This window comes from Hippopotamus amphibius, chromosome 16 (genome assembly GCF_030028045.1).
Source record: "Hippopotamus amphibius kiboko isolate mHipAmp2 chromosome 16, mHipAmp2.hap2, whole genome shotgun sequence".
NCBI classification, from domain to species: domain Eukaryota; kingdom Metazoa; phylum Chordata; class Mammalia; order Artiodactyla; family Hippopotamidae; genus Hippopotamus; species Hippopotamus amphibius.
In genome coordinates this window covers 58824318-58849068 of record NC_080201.1, presented here as the reverse complement: position 1 = coordinate 58849068, position 24751 = coordinate 58824318, and the positions used below count along the sequence as shown (strand labels likewise).

The 24751-nt window shown below is 47.9% G+C and overlaps 2 protein-coding genes across 10 annotated transcripts in view; one reads left to right on the top strand and one right to left on the bottom strand.

Annotated features, from left to right (window-relative positions):
* Nucleotides 1-5488: 5488 nt before the first annotated feature.
* ZNF473 (zinc finger protein 473) lies at nt 5489-18392 on the bottom strand. Of its 4 annotated transcripts, XM_057713303.1 has the most exons (6): nt 18293-18386; nt 14976-15636; nt 13592-13718; nt 11083-11172; nt 7731-9869; nt 5489-6156 (listed from the first exon to the last, which is right to left on the bottom strand). In XM_057713303.1, exons 3-6 carry the CDS (start codon nt 13689-13691, stop codon nt 6134-6136), a joined length of 2352 nt encoding a protein of 783 aa, XP_057569286.1. In that variant the 5' UTR covers nt 13692-13718; nt 14976-15636; nt 18293-18386; the 3' UTR covers nt 5489-6133. The 4 variants fall into 4 exon arrangements, with proteins under 4 accessions (XP_057569286.1, XP_057569283.1, XP_057569284.1 ...); XM_057713300.1 differs by having other exon boundaries at nt 5489-9869; XM_057713301.1 differs by lacking the exon at nt 14976-15636 and having other exon boundaries at nt 5489-9869; nt 18293-18392.
* A 216-nt stretch (nt 18393-18608) lies between these two features.
* The window catches only part of VRK3 (VRK serine/threonine kinase 3), a 39931-nt gene continuing 33788 nt past the window's right edge, over nt 18609-24751 (top strand). For 4 of the 6 annotated variants that reach the window (XM_057713140.1, XM_057713135.1, XM_057713139.1 and 1 more), the window contains exons 1-2: nt 19041-19147; nt 20017-20079. The gene's annotated coding sequence lies outside the window, so the exon portion shown is untranslated. Of the gene's footprint in view, nt 18707-18966; nt 19148-20016; nt 20080-24751 lie in introns of those variants that run through there. The other 2 variants (XM_057713138.1, XM_057713137.1) reach the window with 2 other exon arrangements.

Genomic DNA, 24751 nt, shown 5'->3' with positions numbered 1-24751 from the left:
AGGCAAACTCCAGCTGCTATACATTAATATCTCTCTAAAATTCACTTGAGATATATATGGTTTTTATTTCACAATTATCTTCTAAAATAATTATACTTCCTGATCACCTTTTCATTCCTATCTCAGCCCCTTCCATGTTTACTTCATAGTGCTTATCGTAATTTCCTATTATATGTCCCCTATTTACTGCCTGCTGTGACTTCCTGAAGGCAGGTCATTTGTGTCTGTCACCACTGTATCTCCAGGGCCTAGAGCGCTGCCTGGAACATGGTAGGTTTTCAGAAAATAGTCGCCAATTGACTAATTTATTTCGAGGCTGAAGCCATTCCCCCCATCCGCACTTGCGTGGTAAGAGAGTGGTAGTTTCCGTACACCCTCAAGATTGTATGTCATACAGCTTTAAATTTTTGGCCAGATATATAAGTAAAGATAGCATTTTTCCTTCTCTTCCTGACGATCTCCTGCTCATCCCTCAAAACCTTACTCAAGACACCACCGCTGAGAAATATTCCTCACATCAACTCTTTCAGTCTCGCCCTACCCAGTTTTTCTCCCTTCCTTCTGCTCTAACATGTCTCCCGTTAAGTTTTACGAGCAAAAAAAAAAAAAAGTTTTATGAGCAAAGCACGTTGTTTTGTTGAGCATCCCTACTACTTAGAAGCGCCTGTAAAGAGGGGCTCTCGCCTAGTCTCCTTGCTTAGTTGCCATTGGAGACAGGCTTGCGGAATTGACGATTGCCCTGGCCACGGGCCCAGTGGTTAGCTTTCAGAAAGCAGGCTGTGGTTGGTCGAGAGGAAACGAACTGTGTAACCACCTTCTCCTTCTCCACTCCGCCTACGGAAGCTAGAAGAAGGCTTTGACACCGGTGTACCCAAAGCGAAGGCCACCCTGGGACTCCAGGCTTTTGTCCGCCTTTGCCCTCAGAGGACCGTCGCCCCCAGGAGCCGGAATCCTGCGGGGATCTGGGAAATGTAGTTAGGAAGTCTGCGCAGGCGCAGAAGCATGCTCGGCACAGGGGCCGCGCACTCGGCGGCGTCGCCTTAGCGGAGACTGTCTGTGGGGGACTGACTCGAAGTCCAAGAACCAATTGCCAGGTACTTCAGGATACGAGTATTAATGACACTCATCGTGTCCTCCCCGTCTTTGGCCGGAAGAGAGGCTCGGAACGGTCTCGGGGTCTAAGGCCATCTTAGAGGGATCGAGAGGCGTGAGAAGCTGAGAAGGCTGGGTCGTGCGTCGCAAGGAGAGTGTGTCTCAAGGAGCCTGAGGCTGGGCGGGGGCCGGGATTAGAGGCGGGGCCGCTGCAGGGGCGGGATTATGAGGCGTGATTCTGAGAGGGAATTGGCTGGAATCGGCGTGGACTGGCGGGCGACCCGGGAAAAGGGGTGGGACCTCAGGTGGGATTGAGCCAATGAAGCTGGGGTAGCCGGAGCTCTCTGACCTGCAAATCCTTCGACCCAGTATCCTCCTTGAGTCCAGTGGGGAAACTGAGGCTCCGAGAGGCGTGGAGATTCTTCCAAGGCTGTTCACGCATCTTTCATTCTTGGTTTATGGACTCACTGGCTGAATTAAATGGTGTTGAACCAGCTCAGTTTCTCAGTTTCAGTTTCTAAGCTTATTTTTTAAGGAAGGTAATTAGTAAATGTTTAGTAATAAGAAATCTATCGTTATTATTGTTTTATGAGTAATACAAGACTGAAGCATGTGTTGCTTTTTGGCTCACTCTTTGTCGTAACGGGTGTAAATGATCTCTCAGGAATGGAATGGCCCAAGCCCTGTGACGCCGTGTTTTCTTGGTGAGTTTATCAGGTCTTTCTGTCCCTCTGTAACAGGTGACATTTATCAAGCAAGGAAATTTTCTGACTCAGCAGCTTCTGGTACAAAGGGAACAACTCTTTTCTATCTTGGTGGGATTTCTTTCACCAGCAGATAGGTAGGCCTACTCATAATTTTCAAAGCCAAGCAATTAAATGCTATTAGACAAAAAAAGAAAGAAAGAAAGAGAAAGAAACAAAGAAAAAAGCCTTCATGTAATAGTGACTTTTTTTTTTACTTTTTTTACTTTTATTTATTTATTTTTTTGTCACACCACACAGCTTGCAGGATCTTAGTTCCCTGACGAGGGACTGAACCCAGGACAACAGGCAGTAAAAGCACCAAGCACCAAGTCCTAACCACTGGACCACCAGCGAATTTCCAACTGTGTTTTCCAATGTTTGCTGAAAGCATTAAGCCCCACGCCTCCTTTTTCCCCTGTGTCCCACATCTGGGGAAGCAGATTGGAAAGCCTGGCTGTGCCCTCCTTTGGTGCCAGTGGGAAGTTCAAACCAAATGCAGGAACCCTCACCTGGGCCCCGCCCATTAACCACTATACTAACCCCGAGCCAGTCCTTGCTCTCTTTCAAGCCATTTTCGAACCACCTTGGGAAACCTGCCTGCTTCCTAAAGAACATCTCATTGTGTGACCATTAAGTCGTTTTATAACTTCTTGCTGTGTGTGTGTGTGTGCCGACATCAGCCTGGATGTTCAAAGCACATTGGGGGGCGGGCATCCTGTCTGGCCACAATTCTTGAGAAGCTCCATACCTGTAGCATGGCCCAGGAACAGGGAGCCTAAGATCACTATCAGGTGAAGCATGGCAGTGCCATGTCCTGCATCCTCATGGGTTAGAGCTCAGGAAAGCTGAGCTGAATGGCAGGTTGGATTATCGCTCACGTGGTGCTCGTTTACACTTTATAGGTTCCCAGCCCTTTGCAGATGCTTGAGCAACTGAGGCTATGATGCTCCTCCTGCTGGCCCCAGCCCTGCCCTGACCCTTGTGAATTGGATTCGGACACAGTTCAGACAGTTGAGGGTTCAAAACGAGGGGCAAGATCTCCCACTTTGGAAGGGCGTCCTGGGGAAGATGACCCCCAGAGGTTGCCTCCAGAGTAACAAGCCTTCAGTGATGGAGGGTGAAGCACATTTCTTCATTCACAGCACAAATAGTACATTCACAGAGCTGTGCAACCATCACCACAAACACGTTTAAAACATTTTCATCACCTTAAAAAGAAATCCCTTAGCCGGCACCTCTCAATCCTCCCTCCCCTGGCCTCTGGCAACCACTAATCTACTTCCTGTCTCTTAACGGATTTGCCTATTCTGGACATTTCATTTAAATGGAATCATACAGGGGACTTCCTAGGTGGCACAGTGGCTAAGAGTCCACCTGCCAATGCAGGGAACACGGGTTTGATCCCTGCCCCAGGAAGATCCCACATGCTGCAGAGCAACAAAGCCCGTGTGCCACAACTACTGAGCCTATGCTCTAGAGCCCACATTCAGCAACTACTGAAGCCCACACACCTAGAGCCCGTGCTCCGCAACGAGAAGCCACCACAATGAGGAGCCTGAGTACTACAATGAAGAGTAGCCTCTGCTTGCTGCAACTAGAGAAAGCCTGTGTGCAGCAATGAAGACACAAAGCAGCCAATAAATAAATAAATTTTTAAAAAATGGAATCATACAACATGTGGTCTTATGTCCGATCTTTTTACTTAGCATAATGTTTTCAAGGTTCATTCATGCTGTAGCATCTATCAATACTGGATTCCTTTTTGTTGCAAAATAGTATTCCATTGTGTGAGTTATACCACATTTTATTTATCCATTCATCAGTTGATAGACATTAGTTGTTTCCATTTGGGGGCTATTATAAATGATGGTGATATGAGCAATCATGTACTCATTTTTATGGGGACATGTTTGTTTTCATTTTTCTTGGGAAATATCTGAGTGTGCTGAGTCGTAGGGTAACTGCAGGTTTAACCTTTTGAGGAACTGCCAGACTATTTTCCAAAGTGGCTGCACCATTTTAGAAATCCACCAGCAGGGAATGAAGTTCCAGTTTCTCTACCTCCTCACCAGCCAATACTTGTCTTTTTTTTTTTTTTTTTTTTTACCCCTGCACTGCATGTGGGATCTTAGTTTCCTGGCCAGGGATCAAACCCATGCCTCCTGCAGTGGAAGCACGGGGTCTTAACCATTGGACCACCAGGGAAGTCACACATCTTAACTGTTTTTAAGTGTACAGTTCAAAAGTATTAAATCCATTCATAATGTCGTGTGGCCATCACCACCATCCATCCCCACAACTATTTTTCGTCTTGTAAAACTGCCCCTTTCCCCAGCGCCTTGCAACCACTATTCGTAGGTATGATTTTCCTAAAGAGCATCATCAACATTAGGCATCCACATCCACCTCCCTGGCTTAGGCAGAGCAGCCACCTTCCATCCTCCTGAGACACCACTGCCTTTACCAAGCTTCTCCTACTTATTTCAATCCATGCCCTTTAAAACTTTCAACCACAACTGTGAATGAACAATCAGTATCATTTGCTGTGAATGAATGTTTGCTGTAAGAGTAAATGTAATGAAAACTACTCTTTGCACATTTTCAATGGATAGCATTTCCCACCCAAAGTGCAGAATTTGGAGTCCTGGAGAGAGGTATAGTGTTAAAGCCTCTTTCTCATTGGGGTGACTAAGAAGGATCAACAGACTCAAAATGGGAACACTGGTCTCTCAGGTGGACAGAACAGACACAGCCCCACCCCATCCCCCACCCCTGCCAACCCACAGTGGACATGTAACACGAGTGAGGGAAATAAACAGCCACTGAGATCTCACACACAACTCTGTTGCCACAGCATCATCTAGTTCATCCTGATGGGTACAATTGAGTCCACTGGCAGGTTGCTAGGCTTTAGCTGAGTGTTCCCCAACCTCATTCGATAATATATCCCCATCAAATTATTTTGCTATAGTTGTGTGCCATGCATTTTCCTTTCAATCAGCTTTTTTTTCTTTTAACTTAAATCAATTTATTTTTAAACAGGACTTCCAACCTTTCCCATGAGTGGGAAACTGGTTTCTCTTGTCAGTAGAGGGAAAAGGAGAGGGAAAGTAAAATAAATACCAGGAGGGACTTCCCTGGTGGTCCAGTGGTTAAGACTCCACACTTCCACTGCAGGGGGTGCAGGTTTGATCACTGGTTGGGGAAATAAGATTCTGCATGCTGCATGGCATGGCCAAATAAAGATAAATACATAAATAAAAGCAAAAAATAAACACCAGAAGAGCAAAGTAATATTCAATTCTAGCAACAATCTTGCCTGAGCCTAAGGCCTACTGTGTCTTTGTAACTAGAGAGGAATAAACAACATGCCGTCCACGCTTCCTCCTTGATTAAGTAGGATTGCATAAGAATGGAAAAGCACTGGCTGATGATGTACTGAGGACCAACTGAAACTGAGGAACCACTGGTGGTCTTTGCCTCTCCTGGACTTTGGGAAAACAGACTTAACCATCTCATCATGGGGTGGGTTTCACCACTAGGAGCCCTCCCATCCTAAAATGTGAGCACTTGGCAGGTAGTGACTATGCATGCCCAGGCTCTGGCCGGGTACATGGCACTGAGCTGAGAAAAGCAACCAACACTTAGAAACTCAAAACTTTAATCAGAGAACCAACGCACAGACATGAGGATGGGCATTTCTACATTAGCCCACAAAACACAGGTCTTTTGTTACACAGACCCCCAAACACACACACAATGGCTGCCAACTTCACACAAGCCCTCTGGACTCTATCTTTGGTATCAAAATTCTTGGTTGAATACACTTATCAATTTGAGTTCCCACCCCTGCCCTGCCCCTGAGGCATATATCAGGCCTGTTGCCCAGACACGACAGGCAGGGAGGAGCTGGATGTTTCAGCCATTTGAAAACCAGTACACTCCCCACTACGGTGTGAATGGTCAGCCCATAAAGTCCCAGTTTCAACAAGAAAACCAACCAGCACAACTCAAGGTACGTGGTTTGAAAATCCCAAGGGCCCAGAGCACAGACTCCTGAATCTTTTTAGCACCAAAAATATGACAGAATATTAAAAGTGTCAGAGTCCAATGTCTTCATAAGGTTGTGCTTCAGCAAACAGATGACTGGATCACTTAGCAGGTGGGAAACAAAAGCTCAGAGCCGAGGAGTGCCATCCAGAGAGCGGGTCGTGTGGTGCCCTGAGGTGAGACTCTGCTGGAGAACAGGCCCGGCCAAGACAAGCAGTGAACGCAACGGCTCCAACTCCAAGATATCACTTGGCAACGAACAGCATTCCTGTATGAAAACAAGGCCATCCATTTCCCTTTGATTCCAGAAGCTTCAAGGCAAGGGCAGGGCTTACCATATTGGTGTTCCCCACCCTGGAGCCTAGGAAGGTGCCTGGTGAGTGGCCGAGTTGGACAAATGGTGAAGGACATTCATCCCAGCAGTCATTTCTGTGCATCACAATTTTTGCACCAAGCACATCTTCTGTATAGATAGTGTGAACCATGCAGAGGCAGCGACATCCCATGTAACTTTCCTAACTGAATCTAGCTGTTTATGGTATTAACTCACAATAAGTTGGGTCTCATCATTTAACCAACAGCTTTAAGTGGGAGATTATGGGAAGGGGGTGGCATGTGGATGTGGGAGGGGGTCCTTTTGAGTGAGAGGTTTGGGAGGGTAGGAGTGGAAAGTTCTTGCTGTACAACGTTAGTTTACATGTTCTTGGCTTTTTGTTGGTAAGTTAAGAAAGTACTAGGACAGAGCTGAGAGATGGAGGGAAGGAAAAGGCTAGCCTTTTTTTTTTTTTAAGAGCAAAGTGCTGGGTTTTTAGAACCAACCAAGCCAAGAGTATTTTGGAATAAAAGTTTAAAAATTAAAGCCATGCATACTAGTAATGTTAACTGCAGTTAAACAGAGATAGAGGGTTGCTTAACTTTCTATTCCTTTTAATGTAAAAGAGGTAACTGTTATATCTGATGCGTATTTGTAGCTCACACTAGGTGAGTACTTACCATGTGCTGGGCGCTTAGTTCTAAGTGCTTTAAATCTCTTTATCCTCACAACAGCCCTTTGAGGTAGGTAACTATTATTGTGCCCATCTTATAAATGACAACACTGAGGTCCTGAGAGGTTCCAAGACTCTCCCCAGGTCACTCAGGTGGCAGATGGCAGAGTTGGGATTTAACTCAGCAGACTGGCTCCAGTCTACCCCATGACTTCTGAAGCTCCAGCTTCTCAGTGCTTGTGTCTTCACTGTTTTAGTGAAACTTGTGTGCAAGTTTTCTAATCAATCTTTATTAATAAAGAGACTTACTACTCATGGGGGGAGAGGCTTACACTTAGATGCTTTCAACTTTAGGCCTTGCATGAACACATTCGCAGATGTCTGGGATCCAGCTGCCACCCAGCAGCCATGGGGAGGACTGCTACCTGCTTCTCTGAAGTGTGAGTTCACTGATGTCGGCTGAGACCTGAGCAGCAGCACAAGGCTTTCTGACAATGTGGTCACTGATACGGTTTCTCTTGGGTGTGAATTCTCTGGTGCTGACTGAGATGGGCACTAAGGCCAAAGGCTTTCCCACACACATTACAAGCATAAGGCCTCTCCCCAGTGTGAGTTCTCTGATGCTGTGTCAGATTTGCTTTCTGGGCAAAGGCTTTCCCACATTCGGCACACACGTAGGGCTTCTCCCCAGTATGCACTCTCTGATGCTTAGAAAGGCACGAGCTCTGGGTGAAGGCTTTCCCACACTCCTGACAAACATAAGGCTTTTCTCCAGTATGAATCCTCTTATGTCGGATGAGTGGAGCACCCTGACTGAAGGTTTTCCCACAGTAGCCACATTTGTAGGGTTTCTCACCTGTGTGAACTCTCTGATGCTTAGAAAAGCACGAACTCTGGCTGAAGACTTTCCCGCATTCGTGACAAATGTAAGGCTTTTTTCTAGTGTGAACTCTCTGGTGTTGAATGAGTTGAGCACCCAGGCTGAAGGTTTTCCCACAGTGACCACATTCGTGGAGCTTCTCACCTGTGTGAACTCTCTGATGTTTGGAAAGGCACAAGTTCTGCTGGGACGTTTTCCTGCATTCATTTTGCTCAAAAGGCTTCTTTCCTGCCTGAGTTCCCTGATGCTGAACAAGACAGTCACTGTGGGCAAAGAGTTCGTCACACTTGTTAGGTTTAAAGGACTTCTCCGCAGCATGGATTAACTGATGTTCTAAGAGACATGCACTTTGGCTGAAAGTCTTCCCACATTCGTTACACTTAAAGGAGTGCTCACTCTTATGGGTAGACTGATGTTTGGCGAGGGAGGTGCTATGCATGAAGGCCTTCCCGCAGTCCCCACATTCATATGGTCTCACTCCAGAGTGGATCCTTTGGTGGCGCGTGAGCTGTGAACTTTGGCCAAAGGCTTTCCTACACTGGGTACACTCAAAGGGTTTCACCCTGGCATGAATCCGCTGGTGCTGAGTCAGATATCTGCTGCGGCTGAAGGTTTTCTCACATTTGTTACACTTAAAGAGCTTCTCACCGACTCTTGGATGCTCTCTCTGCTCTGGGTTCTCATTCAAGATCTTCCTGCTCTCATTGAGTCTTTGTTTTTCTCTAGTGTGAATGCTCTGGTGGCAAGTTAGGGTCGAGCAGCAAATGAAGCGCTCACCACACTCCTGACATTCATAGGGAGTTTCCACAGCATGGATTTTCTGGTGCTGAACAAGGTATTCATGATGGCTGAAGGTCTCCTTGCATTCGGCACAGCTGTAGGGCTTTTCTGTGGCATGACTGGACAGGTGTCGAATCAGGTGGGAGGGCCGGCTGAAACTCTTGAGGCATTTGTGACATTTGTGGGGCCTGTAGCCCGTGTGAATCCTCTGGTGTTCACTGAGGTGAGTGTTCCGGTAAAAAGCTTTCCCACATTCACTGCATTTGTACGGCTTCTCGCCACTGTGAACCCTCTGGTGGATCTTTAGGGTCAGGATATGGCTGAAGAGTTTCCCACACTCGTCACACTTATAAGGCTTTACTCCAGTGTGAATAGACTGGTGTTTAACAAGCAAGGAGCTTCGCCTGAAGGCCTTCCCACACTCCTGACACTCAGCGGTCGTTTTTGCAGCATGAATTTTCTGATGTTGGAGGAGGTATTTGTTAAAGTTGAAGATCGCCTTGCATTTGGCACATTCGTAGCGTTTTCGAGTGTGGATCTTCTGATGCCGGGTGAGATGAGAGGTTTGGCTGAAACTCTTGCCACATTCATTACATTTGTAGGATTTACCATCTGGGGGTGGTTTCTCATGCTCAACAGGCTGTGATTCGTGACCTGCTGGACCATCACTGTCTTGACTCTTACATGGTTTTTCTTCAGTGTGAATGTTCTGATGCCACAGGAAGTGTGTATTCTGACTAAAAGTTTTCCCGCACTTGTTACACACATAGGATTTGTAGCCTCTGTGAGTCACTGATTGCATGAAAAGGGAACAACTCTGGCTGACATCTTTCTCATACTCTTGAAGCACAGTGGGGTCCTCCCTAGTGTGAAGAATCCAGTGCTGGATCAGATGGTAACTCTGGCTGAAGCTCTTCCCACACTCACTACATTTATATGGTTTCTCCCCTCCCTGAACAGTATCCTGCTGGCTCTGGTCTGAGTAGCACCCAAAATCAGTTCCACATTCCTGAGACTTAGCAGGTGTCAAGCTCTTTTCAGGAAGATCATGCATCATGGAACCTGTTCCCGGGGAAAGGAGGGACCCAGGAACAAGGGCGCTCTTGAGTTCGTGGCTCTTGCATTCTGTGGTACTTTCCTTGCTGGTAACAGTATCCAACCTCAGAAGACTTTCTGGATCTCCTAGCAAACTATCTGACCAGCTCTGGCCTATGCAGGCTTCTCCCAACTGGGAGTTCCAGAGGTCATCCTTGGAAAATGTCTCTGTAATCTCCTGGGAGAGTACTTCTTCCAAGAAGTCCTGCGGCAGAGGAGAGTTCTTGGCTTCAGCCGTGTCTGAAAGAAAGGGAAAGTGCAAATGTCTCCTGTGCTCTGGGAGTTAAAGACAGGAGCTGAAGGCTGAGAACAGACATGAGGAAGAATAGGTGATGGGTCCTAAGTCAGGCCTGTCTGGCAAGGGGATGAAGGAGACAGAGCCTGCATGGTGACCCAGCTGGAGCTGACATCACAGGAAACAGCCCATTTCCAGGAGGGTTTAAGAGAGGAGCTGAGCAACCTCAGACGTTCCACAGAAAACGGGAGGCTCTCAGCAGATACTCCCCACCATCACCCCCGTCAGCCAAGGCCTACTTCACAGAAAAGTACACTCAGCGGAAAAGAGGTATACATGCAACAATATGATTGTTACCACAGGAAGAAATATTTGGACATGGCTACACATGCTTGGAACCAACCTGGATGTTAGGGTGGCAGAAACAGAAATCCACAGTGGCAGGAGCCTGGACCTGGGCTACGTGAAAACACCTGTGCATTCAATGGGAGGCTACAGAAGGTCCACGTTCATGAGCTCACGAGAGGTGAGCCAAGAACAGAGCTGCGTGCTGACGGCTAGGGTGCAGGCTGAGACTAAGCCGTGCAGCTCCCACTCCATAGCCTCCGGTTCAGGGGCCCTTCCTCTCATGTGAACAATCTAACAATGAGAAAAGCCTCCACTGCCCCAGGCAGGGCCCCTGCCTCTGCTTTCTCCTCCTGAAGATGTCTTGACCAGCATAACACCCAGGAATCCTCACCACCTGACCAGATCTCCCAGAAAAACCGTGGCTCTTTTAGCATTTAGGCCCAGGCTTGACTTACTAACAGATGAGCCATCTGCTAGGCCCTGTGGACCAGGAAGGAAGGATGGGCCTGAATGAAAGGCAGGTGAAACAGGTAGACAGGGGGTCCACAGTGCTCAGGGGGCACAAGGCAGGAAGGTGGAGAGACCAACTCAGGGAATGGAAGGTTGACCCCTCCTGAGTCTGGAAGGATGTGAAGGGGACAGAGGAAGGGCACCAGGACAGCCACATGCTGAACATGGAGGCAGATGGAGATAAGGCATGCAGGATGAGGGTCCCGGACCTGAAGCCAGTGCAAGGCAGAGTGAAGCCCGGAAGCAGGGAGTTGAGATGTCTGAGTAGACACACTGGGCGGGATGGAGGTCCTGAAGATGGAGAGCCCACAAAGGGCCACACCCCACGACCCCTCCACCCTCCCCTTGCTGCCTACTCACCAGGGCCTGCTGACTCTGGGCTTCCTTTCACCAGGGCCTCCAGCTCTTCCCCACCATCTGGATGGGAGGTCAGGCTGGATCTGGGGGGGTCTGAGAGAGAGAAGAGCATTGTCACCAACCAGATGACAGCAGCGTGGAGGGCCACCTGGCCACTGAGCAGGAACCTCCTGGCTCCCCTGACTATTCAGCACCTCATCCAGTGCACGGCTCCCAAGGGCCGGATGCAGCACTGGGCGACTCCAGGGATGCCTGCCCTACAGGGTTCCTGGTCCAGTGGAGGAGAGGGACCTGGACAGTCACAATCCAGCATGATCAGAGCTGTGACAGCTGGGGCTGGGGACACAAAGGATCTGCAATAGCTCTTGAGGGATGAGCAGAGTGGTCGGGGAGAGGCATGTACTTACTCGGCCATCAGTGATTCCCTCATTCACCCATGGACCACACACGGCCAGAGGCTTCTGTGCACCAGACCCTGTGATGGAGTATGTCAGGGTCCCAGAGCCCAATCCTGCACTCTACCCTCTGCAAGCTTCCTCAAGGAAGGGACCATAGTCTTAATCCCAGAGGAAACGTGCTATAGTGGAGAGAAAGCCACTGCTGACTCTGAAGATGAGAGGCCATGATCCCAGCAAGCAGGCTTCGGCTTTTAGCTGAAGGAGGGCAAGGAAAGAGATTCTCTCCAAGAGCCTCCAGAAGGAACCAGCTGTGCCCACACCTGGATTTCAGCCTCGCAGACCCACTCCAAACTTCTGACCTCCAGAACCATCAAAGTCAGTGTGTGTTGTTTCCAGCCAGATTTGTGGCATTTGTAAGAGCAGCCATAGCAAACGAATACACCACTCATGTATATACATACATAAACACATGCCAGGGAGTCAAGGAAAACGTATTTCTACCATGGATTGTAATTTAAAAATTGCAGACACTAAGATCTGACTTCCCATGGGCTGCTTCTGTAGTGCACATTGAGTAGCTTGGAGAAAATCTGCCCCAATGCAATAAAATTGCATGAAGTGATAGTTTTCAGTGTGTTGTCCTTTTTTTCCTTTTTAAAAACTTTTGGGATAAGTTATTTTTTCTGCTTTTGGAAAAGAAAGAAGCAAGGAGCTTGAGAAGGGGAATCAGTTGATCGGGACGAGGAGCAGCACAGGCTACATCTGGAGTCTTGGCCCTGTCACTCACTCCCTGCGCGACACTGCCCAGGGAAAAGGGTTAGCACCACAGGCTGCCTGCCCTGCTTGAAAGGCCTGCTCGCAAGGATGGCCCTTGGCTGGTGTCTGGGAACCTGGATTTCAGGGGTGGGGGTTCCTTGCATAAGAGGGGCTCCCTGTGCCCAAACTGTTAAGATCAATGCCTGCATTCCTTCAGGGAGTCTAGGATTTGAGTACGTGGCAGGCAGCGGGTGCCTATGCAACCTGCCCCTGGTAAAAACCCTGGGTGCTGGGTCTCTAAAGAGCGTCCTGGTAGACATTTCACCTGTGTTGTCACACCTGGTTGCTGGAGGAATTAAGCATGTCCCATGTGACTCCACAGGACGAAGAAGCTGGCACCTGCCCCCCTACACTTGACCCTCTGCACCTTCCCCTTTCGCTGGCTGTGCTCGCATTCTTTCTCGGTGGTAAGTTGTGGCCACGAGTAGAACCATGTGCTGAGTCCCTCAAGTCCTCCAAGTCAATCACCAAATGTGGGGGTGTTCCTGGGGACCCCAACAGAGCTGAGAAGGTGACTTCCCCTCTTTGAACCTGGATTTCAGGAGGACCAAGAAAACAGGGGAAGTCAGACTTCCTCGTGGGGTGACTGGAAGATTGGAGGAGAGTGTTCTAAGTGCTCTCCCAGCACAAGACCCAGCGGCTCCTGCTGCTCCCTCATCTAGTAATTGAGCCCCCAAAGCGGGTACTGTCCATTCCAGACACTGGGCTCCACCAGGGAGCAGCCCGAGTCCCTGCCCACAGGAAGCTCCCGTCCCAGCAGAGGGAGACAGACCATAAAACGAGTGGTTAGAAAGTGAAGGAGCAGTGGGCAAAGTGGGCAGGGGAGAGGCAGGAAGTGCTCATGGGGTCACAGTTTGTCTGAAAAAAGGGAAGCCCCAAGTCAGAGAGGGGACAGGGGAGAGCAAATGCAAAGACCCTGAAGTGTCAGCTGAAGGAACTCCTCTACGAGGAAGAGGAAAGTGCTGATGGAGCTGGAGGGCAGGCAGGGGCTGGATCTCACCCTGGCATTACTGACATTTGGGGTCAGATAATCCCTACATTCTAGGATGTGTGGCGGCACCCCTGGGCTCTTCCCACTGGATTCCAGAAGCACAGCACCCCCCCTCCAAGTGGTGGCAATCAAAAAGGTCACCAGGTATTGCCAGTGTCCCTGGTTGGGGGGGAGGGGGAGTCTGCCAGTTGAGCACACTGGTATGAGGTGCTCAGGAGTCAGGAGCTCGTGCCATGGGTGACAAGAGAGCCATGGTGATCACCAAGCAGGGCAGTGATGGGCCCCCAGGACTGGGGTGGACACTCACTCAGCAGGAAGAGGTCCTGGTAGTTGTCCAGTGCTGTGTCCCAGAAGAGGTCCCCCTGGTCCAGCCCCAGCTGCTCCCAGTCGTCCAGGGTAAAGTCCATGGCTATGTCCTTGGGGGTAGCAAATTCCTGAAACACAACACACTGTCAGTGACAACTGCAGGGCTGGGGTCAATGAGGGGCTGATGGCTCACTCAGCACTCCCACCCACCATGCACCAGGGCTTTGGCAAGAATCATCTCGTGAGAACCTTCAGATGTAAGAGACTGGGCATCATGATATTTTCTAGGCAAGGACAAGGAGTCTTGAAGAGGATCCCTCAAGGTCACAGAGGACCCCTCAAGGTCACAGAGGCAAGTCTGCCTGATCTTAACAACCATCTACCTTGGCTTTTGCTTTTTTCAGTGTTTGTTCAAGATTATAAGGTTTTTAAATTTTAAAAAAAAATTTGTTTAATTGAAGTATAGTTGATTTACTATGTGTTAATTTCTACTGTACAGCAAAGTGATTCAGTTATACATATATACACATATTCTTTTTCACATTCTTTTCCATTATGGTTTATCCCAGGGTACTGAATACAGTTCCCTGTAGGGCCTTGTTGTTTATCCATTCGATACATAATAATTTGCATCTACTAATCCCAAACTCCCAATCCTTCCCTCCCCCACCCCATTCCCCCTTGGCAACCACAAGTCTGTTCTCTCTGTGAGTCTGTTTCCATTTCATTTCTGTTTTCATTCACTCATTCAACAAACACCCCGAGGCTTCCCCTGTACCAGACCAGTGATGGTCCCTGGCGACCCAGAGATGAGTCCCAATCAGTACCTGTCCCCATGGAGTGCTGAGTCTGGTGGGACTGACAGATATGGGCAGGGACACCCCACCCGGTGGATTCGTGCTACAGCAGAGACGGCAGGAGTGATATGGGAGACCAGAGCAGGGAGGAGCTGACGCTGCCCAGGAAAGGTGGGGGGATGAGCTGGGTCTTCGAGGCTGTGGAAGACTTACCAGCCAGAGGTGGTGGGCAGGGCATATGCTAGGAGAGGGAGGAGCCTGACCAAAGGCAGGAAGCTGGAAAGTACAGAGTAACATTTTACCACCAGACCAAGAAGGGAGTAAAGCTTGTGTGGGGAAACGGAGGAGAAGATAGAGGGGAGGGAGACAGGGCCCAGGTCACACAGGGATGGACTGAGAAACCTAGATTTTATCCTGTAGGCAATAAGGATTCCTAGAAGGGTACTGAGCAGGAGAGCGACACTGTGAGAGCTTTCCTTTAAGAAGATCGAGTTGGGGGCCATCGAAAGACAGTGAGTGGGAACAAGGCAGGCCAGCTGCGCAGCCTTGGGGATGATGGGTTAGGATCAGAAGGGACCCTCGACTCACCTCCGTCACAGCCAATGGGGGCCCAGCAGCCGGGTCCTCATTTAAGCTCCCCCTCCTTCCCCTCTGTAGAGAACCACAGAGGACAAAGAGGACATTGACTTGGAGTAACAATCCTGAGAGCTCAGGACCGGCTACATGGCTGCAGGCAGTTCTGAAAGCAGAACTAGTCTCAAGGAAAACCACTGAGATAAAGCAGTCATATAGCCCATGGCACCAGGCTCCAGCTCCGAGTTAAAGATTAACTATCTCCCCTAGTAGTCATGAAAAACAAGATGTTCTGCTTTTTTCTCTAATTGAAGCATATACCTTGTGATGTCCATTATCGTGATTTATAATCTAGAATGCTAGAAAGCTTTTCCTCAATAAATACGCTATGGGAATCAAAGCTTGGGACTCTTGACTGGCTTGGTCTTGAGTCCCCGACCCCATGCTTTCCTATACTCTTGTGTGAATTTTCTTAATTCCGCCATGCCATTCACATTCAGGTTCGTTCGTGTGGATGAGATCTCCACACCCCTCCGCAATCCCGGCTGGCAGAGCTGTGGAAATGACGAGGGACCTAGGAGAAAGTGTGCTTCCTCCTAGGGCTGACTCTCTGGCCATGCTGGAGGAGCCCCCAAATTGTCCAGAAGCAGGAGGAGGAGTCAGAACGTGAGTCTCCCTGCAGGAATCACAACAACAATTCTATTTATTGAAACCACCCCAGCCCCACGTTTTTCCTGTGCTTCAGAGCCTAAAAGGCAACTTCCCAACCCTTCTTAGCACTTATCACAGTCAGTAAATACAGCCAGTAAATACCAGCTTGGGAGACATGGACATGCAGACCTATCACCTTGGCGGAACCTTCTGCCTTGCTCAACACTGTGCACACAGTGCCTGGCACACAGTAGGGACTTTTTTTTTTTAAATATTTGTTGACAGAACACATATGTCTCTAACTGAACCCCTGGGACGATGCCTCTGGGATTTCTGATTATCATCTCTAAGACTTGAGTCCAGGTGAGCCTCCAAGACTGTTGCTATTTCTTCAACCTTTTTTTTTAAACCATGACCCACAGTAACAGGGACAGTATATACCACGACTGCTCATTTGCATACATAACTGAACAAAAGCTTCATGAAAGAATACTTCATCTTACAAAGTAGTACAACAGACTGGGATGTTTACCATTCTGGTTGCTTTTATTTGACTTCATTAAAAAAAAATTATGGTCACTGCCCACTGAGTTATTTTGATGACCCATAACATACAAAAACACTGTAGCACTGGTGTGGCCACTGTGTATTTCCTATGTGGCATGTATCTATGGGGTGTTGAAAGCATTCCATATCACAAAGCAACAATGGCACACAGGTCCACAATTCTTAACCCGCTGGGGCTAGGTGTGCTTTGAATTCAGAAATTTTCAGATTTTAAAAAGGTGGTCCACCATATATATACTGTGTATTTCATTAAAATTCCAGGGCAGTGGGGCCGAGTCGGGGGTGGAGTAAGAGGAGCACTTAATAATTGAATATGTAAATATTTCTAGAGCGGAGATATAAATATCCACTCTAGGTAGGATAATTAAAAGTAATAAATCACAGCAGTTCTAGTCAGGCTCGGGCACCAAATTCATGTAAAAAATGTTTGGTTTTCAGAGCTTTCTAGATTTTGTATAAGGGAATGTGGTAGGCCTAATAAGTACTAACCTTTTACCCAAAAAGGATTTTCCTCACAATAGAGGTTAAGCCTCGACTTGAGAGTATAATTTGATCCAGAGATTTTTAAAATTTTTATTTTATTTAAGTATAGTTGATTTACAATGTTGTGTTAGTTTCTGGTGTATAGCAAAGTGATTCAAGTATATATATATATATTTTTCATACTCTTTTCCATTATGGTTTATTACAGGACATTGAATACAGTTCCCTGTGCTATACAAGACTTTGTTGTTTATCCTTCTCTATGTAATAGTTTGCATCTGCTAATTCCAAACCCCTCCACACCCCACCTCTTGGCAACCACAAGTCTGTTCTCTATGTCCGATCCACAGATGTTTTATCTGGCCTGAGTTGGCACAGAATGTTTTGACAGAAAATTCTTTTAAGTAATCCCAAACTTGAGAGCTGGGAAATTTCACCTAAAAATTTGATTTCCAGCTTCTGAAAAATCCTAGGACTTGGCCACACAGGGTCTGCATTCCCACAAAGCTAGTTTGTTGGAGGCCGCCCCCCCCCTTAGGTGGGGTGAGCCCTCCTAGACGCCCCAAAGCCCTCACCCAGACCTCCTCTTCCCTCTGCCTTATCTACCTGGCCCTCACAGACGTCTGAGTTTGAGAACTCTACATTACAGTTTCCAAATTCCATTCTGTCCACATCTCATACACTCTCAGCCCTGGGAGGGAAGAAACTGGAAACTGAGCCCTGATATGAAGCTCAAGGTCACCCAGCCTGTTGTAATAACTTGAGCCAAAACATTATGGGACTGGAAAGCCTTAGGCCCTGGAGTTGGGGAGTCTTGCCTTTTCCTGGCGTGGAACCACGGCCAGATCATTCACCCTTTCCGTGCCTGTGTCTACATGTACAAAATGGGGCAGATACAACCGATCCACAATCCCATATCTGCAATTCTAAAAACGGGACCTCTGAAAACCAGAACTTTATTCATAAATTGGCAGCGAAACTGAACCCGAATTGCCACTGGCTATGTAGAGTCTTTATTCCCCTTCAGTGTGAATATTCACGCCTTTTCCGGCAGAAATATTCGATTTCCAAGAGCTACCCCAGATCTCGCTGGGGGGGCTTGCTTAATTATGAAATATGCACCCTATTAATTTTCTAAGTTTTGAAAAATTCTGATTCCCAAGATGATCCTGTTGGCAAGGGTATCCAGTAAGACTGGGTAGCCGCTACGGAGTTTACGAGAGAAAATGCGAGAACGGCATGGCGCCTGGCACACCGAAAGCGCTCAAATAAACGGTAAATATCTTGACTTCCCAAAGAACTCCCATTCATTCATCCCTCCAGATCCTGCCCAGCTCTGCCAACAACTTCAGGCAACTCACCCCCTCTTTCAGCCTCAGTTTCCTCACCCCAAAATAAAATAAAACAGAATCGCTCCTCTCAGGGCTGGCGGCGAGGGTTGGAAACCACTTTAGCAAGATTCTGGCCCGTAACTCTTAACAAGGGCTCAAGATTCCACCTAGATACCCACAGCCCAAGGGAACGCGCCCAGTGCTGAAATCGTCCCAAAAGCATTCCGCCACCCCTCGGGAAGGACCGAGCCCCACAAGCCTCCAGAGTCCTCAGCGATCCCAGCCGCGGCGTCTCCTCACCTGGAGACTGCAGGCCGCCGGGTTAACAGGCCGGACCCCAGCCAGGTGGGTGCCGGAGACTCAGCTTCTCTCACACGCGCCTCCTCGCAACCACTTCCGGTGCCGGGAGAAATCTCTTCAGAGCTACCCCACCTAGGAGCCTCCGCGCCAGCGCCAGGACTCCGTTTCCCAGAGGGCTATACGGACCCGCTTCTTCATCCTTAGAGGGCCCGCTGAGCACGCTGGGAAATAAGAGTAGAAAGAGAATCGCCACCAGGTGGCATCTGGGTATTGTAGTCCATCTTTTGAAGGACAACCTAATCACTCTTCTTCTGCCTTTTAGAGAAGACTGGGAGGGTTTTCCATTTTTGAAGGAGACAACTAGAGGGTTACCACGGAAATAGGTTGAGGAAGAAACTGAGAAGATTCGTGAAGGTAAGGGGCGGGGTTGAGGCGGCAGAAACGAGACTGTGACCTCCGACTAGCAGAGAAAGGCCTCGTAGTTCATCCCTCCTTAACAATTGGCTCCACATTGGCACATGCGCAGTAAAATGAAGAAGCGTTCCACAGAAGGTGGAATGGGGTTGGGCGATGAGGGAATAATCCCTCCCCCAGCCGTGAATCAGAGGGCTGGCCTGCCGCGAAGGTGCCTGGGAAATGGAGTTCCCAGGCAGGCACAGCCCGCGGGCAAGTCGGGAGGTCTGTGTAGGCTGCGCGAGCGCAGTTCTCCCGCGGGGGAGAGGATGCGCGCGCAGCGCCTTCCGCCCAAGCGGAAGTTTCCGCGGGGCAACTGAGAAGGTGAGTCCGAGTAGCCTGGAGGGCCCGAGGGTTTGGCTGCAAACATCCGTCTCCCCACTCTGTTCACCAAATCCAGAGGTGAGGGGAAGGCGAGACGGAGCAAGGGGCGGTCTCCTGATATCCTAGCCACAGTTCGGTCTGTGGTGGTGCCTGTGACGTCAGCGCGGCCCTTTGTGGGAGGCGGAGCCCCCGGGAGTGGGAGGTCGGGGGTCAATTTGAGAGAAGCTTCTGGTCTCCGAAATAACCTGCGGGTCCAGGCTATTCCCAAGCCTTTTTGGGTTCTTGGTGATAGGCGTGGCTACTCCGGCGGTGGGCGGAGCTAATGGGTAGTTTGACAGACGCCCCGCCTTGGTCCTACGTGATCGCTGGTTTTTGCGGAGGGCGGGGCCTAGGCGAATCGCATCACCTAGAAGATTATCCCTCCTGCCCTAAAGTGCAGTCTAGCCTTTAGCTCTTCCAGGAGGGGCACAGAACTTAACACATAGCAGACGTTCACTAAATGTTTGCTGACTAAATAAAGAAAATGGATGAATGAATATTAAAGACTGGCCTGAGTGTTGGAGCCTTGGTTTTGAGTCCTGCACTAGCCATGTGACCTTGGACCAGTGCCTTCAGCACTGAGACTCCCTGCGTCCATGCGTATTTATTGAGAGTTTACTATAGCTCTACCCTCAAGTGACCTATTAAACAGTTATTTGCTTATTTGTTTATAAAACTTGTCTTCCCCCACTAGAATGTCAAGTCAGGAGCCTTGTTTGTTTCCTTTGCTGCAGTATCCCCAGTAATTGGCACATATTAGGAGTTCAGTGAATAATTATTGAGTGAATGAATGAATGAACGTGGCACAGGCTGGCTACATAGCCAGTGCTCAACAAATATTAACCATTATCTTTTACTTACATGTGCAGTGAGCCTCAGTCAGTCTTTCCACCTTTGTTCACTTACAGGACACAGTTAAGACGGAGTTTCCAGCCCAATGAATCTGAGGGCCAGACCGTGACCCAGTAAAGGTACCGTCCCCTCAGGCACATGCCACTTAAGGCCTATTCCCCACCAACAGCCTGCTTCTGCTCCATCTCCAGTGTGTTACTGCTCAAAGACTTCACTCCCAGGAGAAAGATTATCATGGGTGTGGCAGTGTCCGGGCACTTGCCCGTTCCTGGAGGCCGTCTTTATCCAGTGGCCCTTGGCACCTGGGGAAATTCCACTGAAAGCAAAGACACTTAAAACTGCCACAAATTTTCAAACTTTTATTTACATAAGTAACCCAGCACAGCCTTAAGTGTATTAGTCAGACAAGGCTAGACCATGCTGCAGTAACAGTGACCCCCAAATCTCAGTGGCTTAACCCAAACACAAGTTTCTCACTAATACAAGGTCCTGAACAACTCTCCAGGGTAGCTGTCCTCTAGACTAGTGGTCCCCAACCTTTCTGGCACCAGGGACCAGTTTCACGGAAGACCGTTTTTCCACGGACCGTGGGGTGGGGGTGGGGGAATGGTTCAGGCGGTAATAGGAGCTATGGGGAGCGGCAGGTGAAGCTTTGCTCGCACACCTCCCTCTGTGCAGCCCAGTTCCTAGAAGGCCACAGACCAGTACTGGCCCAGGGGTTGGGGACCCCAGCTCTAGACAATTTTAATTTTGATCTTGTGGCTTCAGCATCACACAAGGGCTTCAGGTTTGTCTTGGCCTGAAGGGAGAAGTGGTGGTGACTCCTCTAGCTTAACAAAATTGCTCACCAATATTTATACCTTCAAAAAGCTAGAGATGTCCATTTAAATGTTATTACCAGGAAAACAAATGATTAAGTCTCATGACCAATCAGAATTACAACCTTCTTAGAGGCTAAAGGACACCTGGTGACCATTTTGTAATCAGATGTCTTATACAACTCGTGTGAAATAACAGAAGGGCAGTTTTATGCCACAGCGTGGTTTCTGGTCTTCTGCAGGCCAAGGGAAAGAGGAACTCTTTTCTCCTCTGGTTGAGATTTCTTTCACGGGCTGTTTGGACAGCCCTTGTGTTTCAAGGGCAAGCACTGGAATTCCGTGAGTCAGCAGCAAGAGAAATGAAGAGACCTGAGAGGCTCAGAACTTAAGATATGGAAAGAGAAAAGGGAGGAATAGAAACATTAACAAATGGAAGATGATAAGTGGGATACAGGGCATGATAGGGTAGTAACAACCACAAACATGAAAGGCTTTCTGTGGGCTGGGCCCTGTTCTTAGCAGTTGATAGAAATGTATCCCGTTTAGGCCTCCAACCACTCTGTCAGACAGAACTGTTAAAAACCCCCATTTTACCATTGGGCAAACTGAGGCACAGAGAGGTTAAGTAACGTGCCCAGCAAGGAGCACATCTGGAATTCAAATCCTGTGATTTTAAGGACTCTACTGTTTGCAGCTGCAACAGAGACCAGTCTTTACAGTGAAGAAAGGAAAAGGTTTTAATTAGACTAAGCCAGACACAGGAAGATAAATATGGCATGATCCCACATATCTGTGGAATCTTAAAGTGTCAAACTCAGAGGCACAGAGAGTGGAATGGTGCTTGCCAGAGGCTGTGGGGGAAAAGAGATATTGATCAAAGGATACAAAGTTCCCATTACAAGATGAATAAATTCTGGAGACCTAATGGATAGCATGGCAACGATAGTAAATAATAACATAGTTGTGTACTTGAAATATGCTGAGAGAGTAGATCTCTCAAACACACACGTACACACAAATTGGAACCATGAGAGGTGATGGACGTGTTAATTAGCTTGATAGTGGCGATCGTTTCATAACATATACTGTTAACCAAAGTTTCAGAAACCGAGACCTGATTGAAATAAAGAGGCTTTTGTTTGGGGTTTTTTCCCTGGATACCCAGGTTCAAGAGGCACTTGAGGGCATCCTAATAAAGAAATACGTTTATACGTGTTCCAATTTAAAAAAAAAGAAAAGAAGCTGCAGCAACTTGAATTATGCTCTGCTGGACTACAAATGGAGGAAGCTTCTAAAGGCAAAAATTGCAAGGCCATGGTTACATGAGTTGTTTATCAAGAGTTATAATTGGAGCTGGCAAGAAGTAAGGGTGTTTGTTAAGCAAGGATTGGTTGGGGTCAGAAATGGTTGCATCGTTGCAAGGGAGAACAACCCTGAGACACAAGGTTCCAGGTATCAGATGCTGCTTTAAAAACGGTTGGTGTCCTTGGGTTAGATACAGTTCATAGAAAGTTCAGGTTCTCAGTGGTGCAGGCAGTTGTCTGAGACCAGATCCTCAGTGGCCACTCAACTCCATTTTTGTATGCCTGAACCATGATCGCTCTGTTATAATTTCAATTTGTCATATATTTGTATATATATGTCATATATATAAATAAAATAAAAGTAGATAAATAAATACAAGTGGAAAAAAAAAAGAACTTTGAACTTCTCTGGCAGTCCAGTGATTAAAACTCCATGCTTGCGGTGCAGGGGGCGTGGGTTCGATCCCTGATTGGGGAGCTAAACTCCCACATGCCGCACAGCACGGCCAAAAAAAGAAAAGAACTTTGTCTTGCAAGGTGACATGAAGTCACAGGCACAAGTTTATTTTGACTTCGATTTTGATATCTCAGCTTATAACTAGGACTGTACACTAAATCTTAGAATAAAGAACAAATAAAATAATTTAGCTTTTTCTTTTTCTATTTAAAATATATTCGTTGGGACTTCCCTGGTGGCGCAGTGGTTAAGAATCCACCTGCCAATGCAGAGGACACAGGTTCAATCCCTAGTCTAGGAAGATCCCACATGCCACAGAACAGCTAAGCCCGTGAGGCACACCTACTGAAGCCCATGCGCCTAGGGCCAAAAAAGACCCAACGCAGCCAAAAATAAATAAGTAAATAAATAAATTTTTAAAAATAAATAAATAAAATAAAATATATTCATTGGAAATGCCTATGGCACTCTCATCCCTGTTGAATTTCTCTGCTTCACTTATGAACTAGTTTAATCCTGCTCTTTTGGGCTGAGTTGTGTCCCATAGAAATTCATATTTTTAGGAAACCCTAACCCTGAGTATCTTAGAATGTGCCTGTATTTGGAGATAGGGCCTTTAAAGAGGTAATTAAAATGAGGTCTTTAGGGTGGGCCTGCTATGGTGTGAATGTTGGTGTCCCCCCCCAAAGTTTGTATGTTGAAATGAAATACCTAATATGATGGCATTAGGAGGTGGGGCCTTTGAGAGGTGGGTAGGTCATGAGGGTGGAGCTCTCACGAATGGGATCAGTGCCCTTATACAAGAGACCAGAGAGCTCCGCAGCCCCTTCCTCCATGTGAGGACACAGGGTGACGTTGTCAGTCTGTAGCCCAGAAGAGGGCCTTCACCAGAACCCAGCCACGGTGGCACCTTCATCTTGGACTTCCCAATCTCCAGAACTGTGAGAAATAAGTTTCTGTTGTTTGTATGCCACTCAGTCTGTAATATTTTATTATAGACACTCCAACAGACTAAGACAGGCCCTAACCCAGTGTGGCCAGTGTCCCTAAAAGAAGAGGAGATTAGAACACAGAGGGACAACCATGTGAGGACACAGTGAGAAGGCAGCGATGAGGGATCAAGGAGAGAGGCCTCAGAAGAAACCAAACCTGCTGATACCATGATCTCAGACTTTTAGCCTCCAAAATTGTGAGAAAATAAATTCCTGTTGTTTAAGCCACACAGTCTGTGGTCTTGAGTTGTGGCTGCCCAAGTAAATGAATATACCTGCTGGGTCCTCATTTGTCATAGCCTCTATGTGCGATTTTGGCTTTGATTTTTTTTTTTAAGTATTAGGAAATATTCCAGAAATACACAAGGCTTAGAGGATAACATAGTGAACACCTGTTATCTAAGTCAGTCAGGATAGGGTAGGCTGTGCTGCAGTAAATAAACCCTGAAATCCTAGTGGCTTAATACAACATAAGTTTATTTGCTGATCATTGTGGGGCTTCCCTGGTGTCGCAGTGGTTAAGAATCTGCCTGCCAGTGCAAGGGACACAAATTCGATCCCTGGTCCAGGAAGACCCTATATGCCACAGAGCAACTAAGCCTGTGCACCACAACTACCGAGCCTGTGCTCTAGAGCCCGTGAGCCACAACTATTGAGCCCATGTGTCACAACTACTGAAGCCCACGCACCTAGGGCCCATGCTCCGCAACAAGAGAAGCCACCACAATGAGAAGCCCGCACACCTCAGAGTAGCCCCCGCTCACCGCAACTAGAGGAAGCCTGTGCACAACAACAAAGACCTAACACAGCCAACAAATAAATAAATTTATAAAAAAGAAAAAAAGAAATTGGGGTGTGGACCAGGCAGCCCTCCTTCATCTTGTGCCTGTGCCATCTGGAGTAGGTGGCCTTCAGGGCCATCCCTGCAGAGGATGGATGGACAGAGGAGGTATTCGGACTTAACTGCCTCAGCCGGGAAATGATTTCCACTCACACCCCCTCGGCCGGAACTAGTCATGTGACCCCGATCTCACTGCAGTGGACACTGGGAAGTGTAGGGGACCATGTGGATATCTGGTGAGCACTAACCGTCTCTCCATCCCCATCACATGGCTCAAGAAATGAGCGTCACAGTTAGAGTTGAAGACCCTCAATGCTTCCATGATTGGAGCAGTTCTGCAGAATTTTTATTAACCTCAAGGCAGTCCTGTATTTTTTGT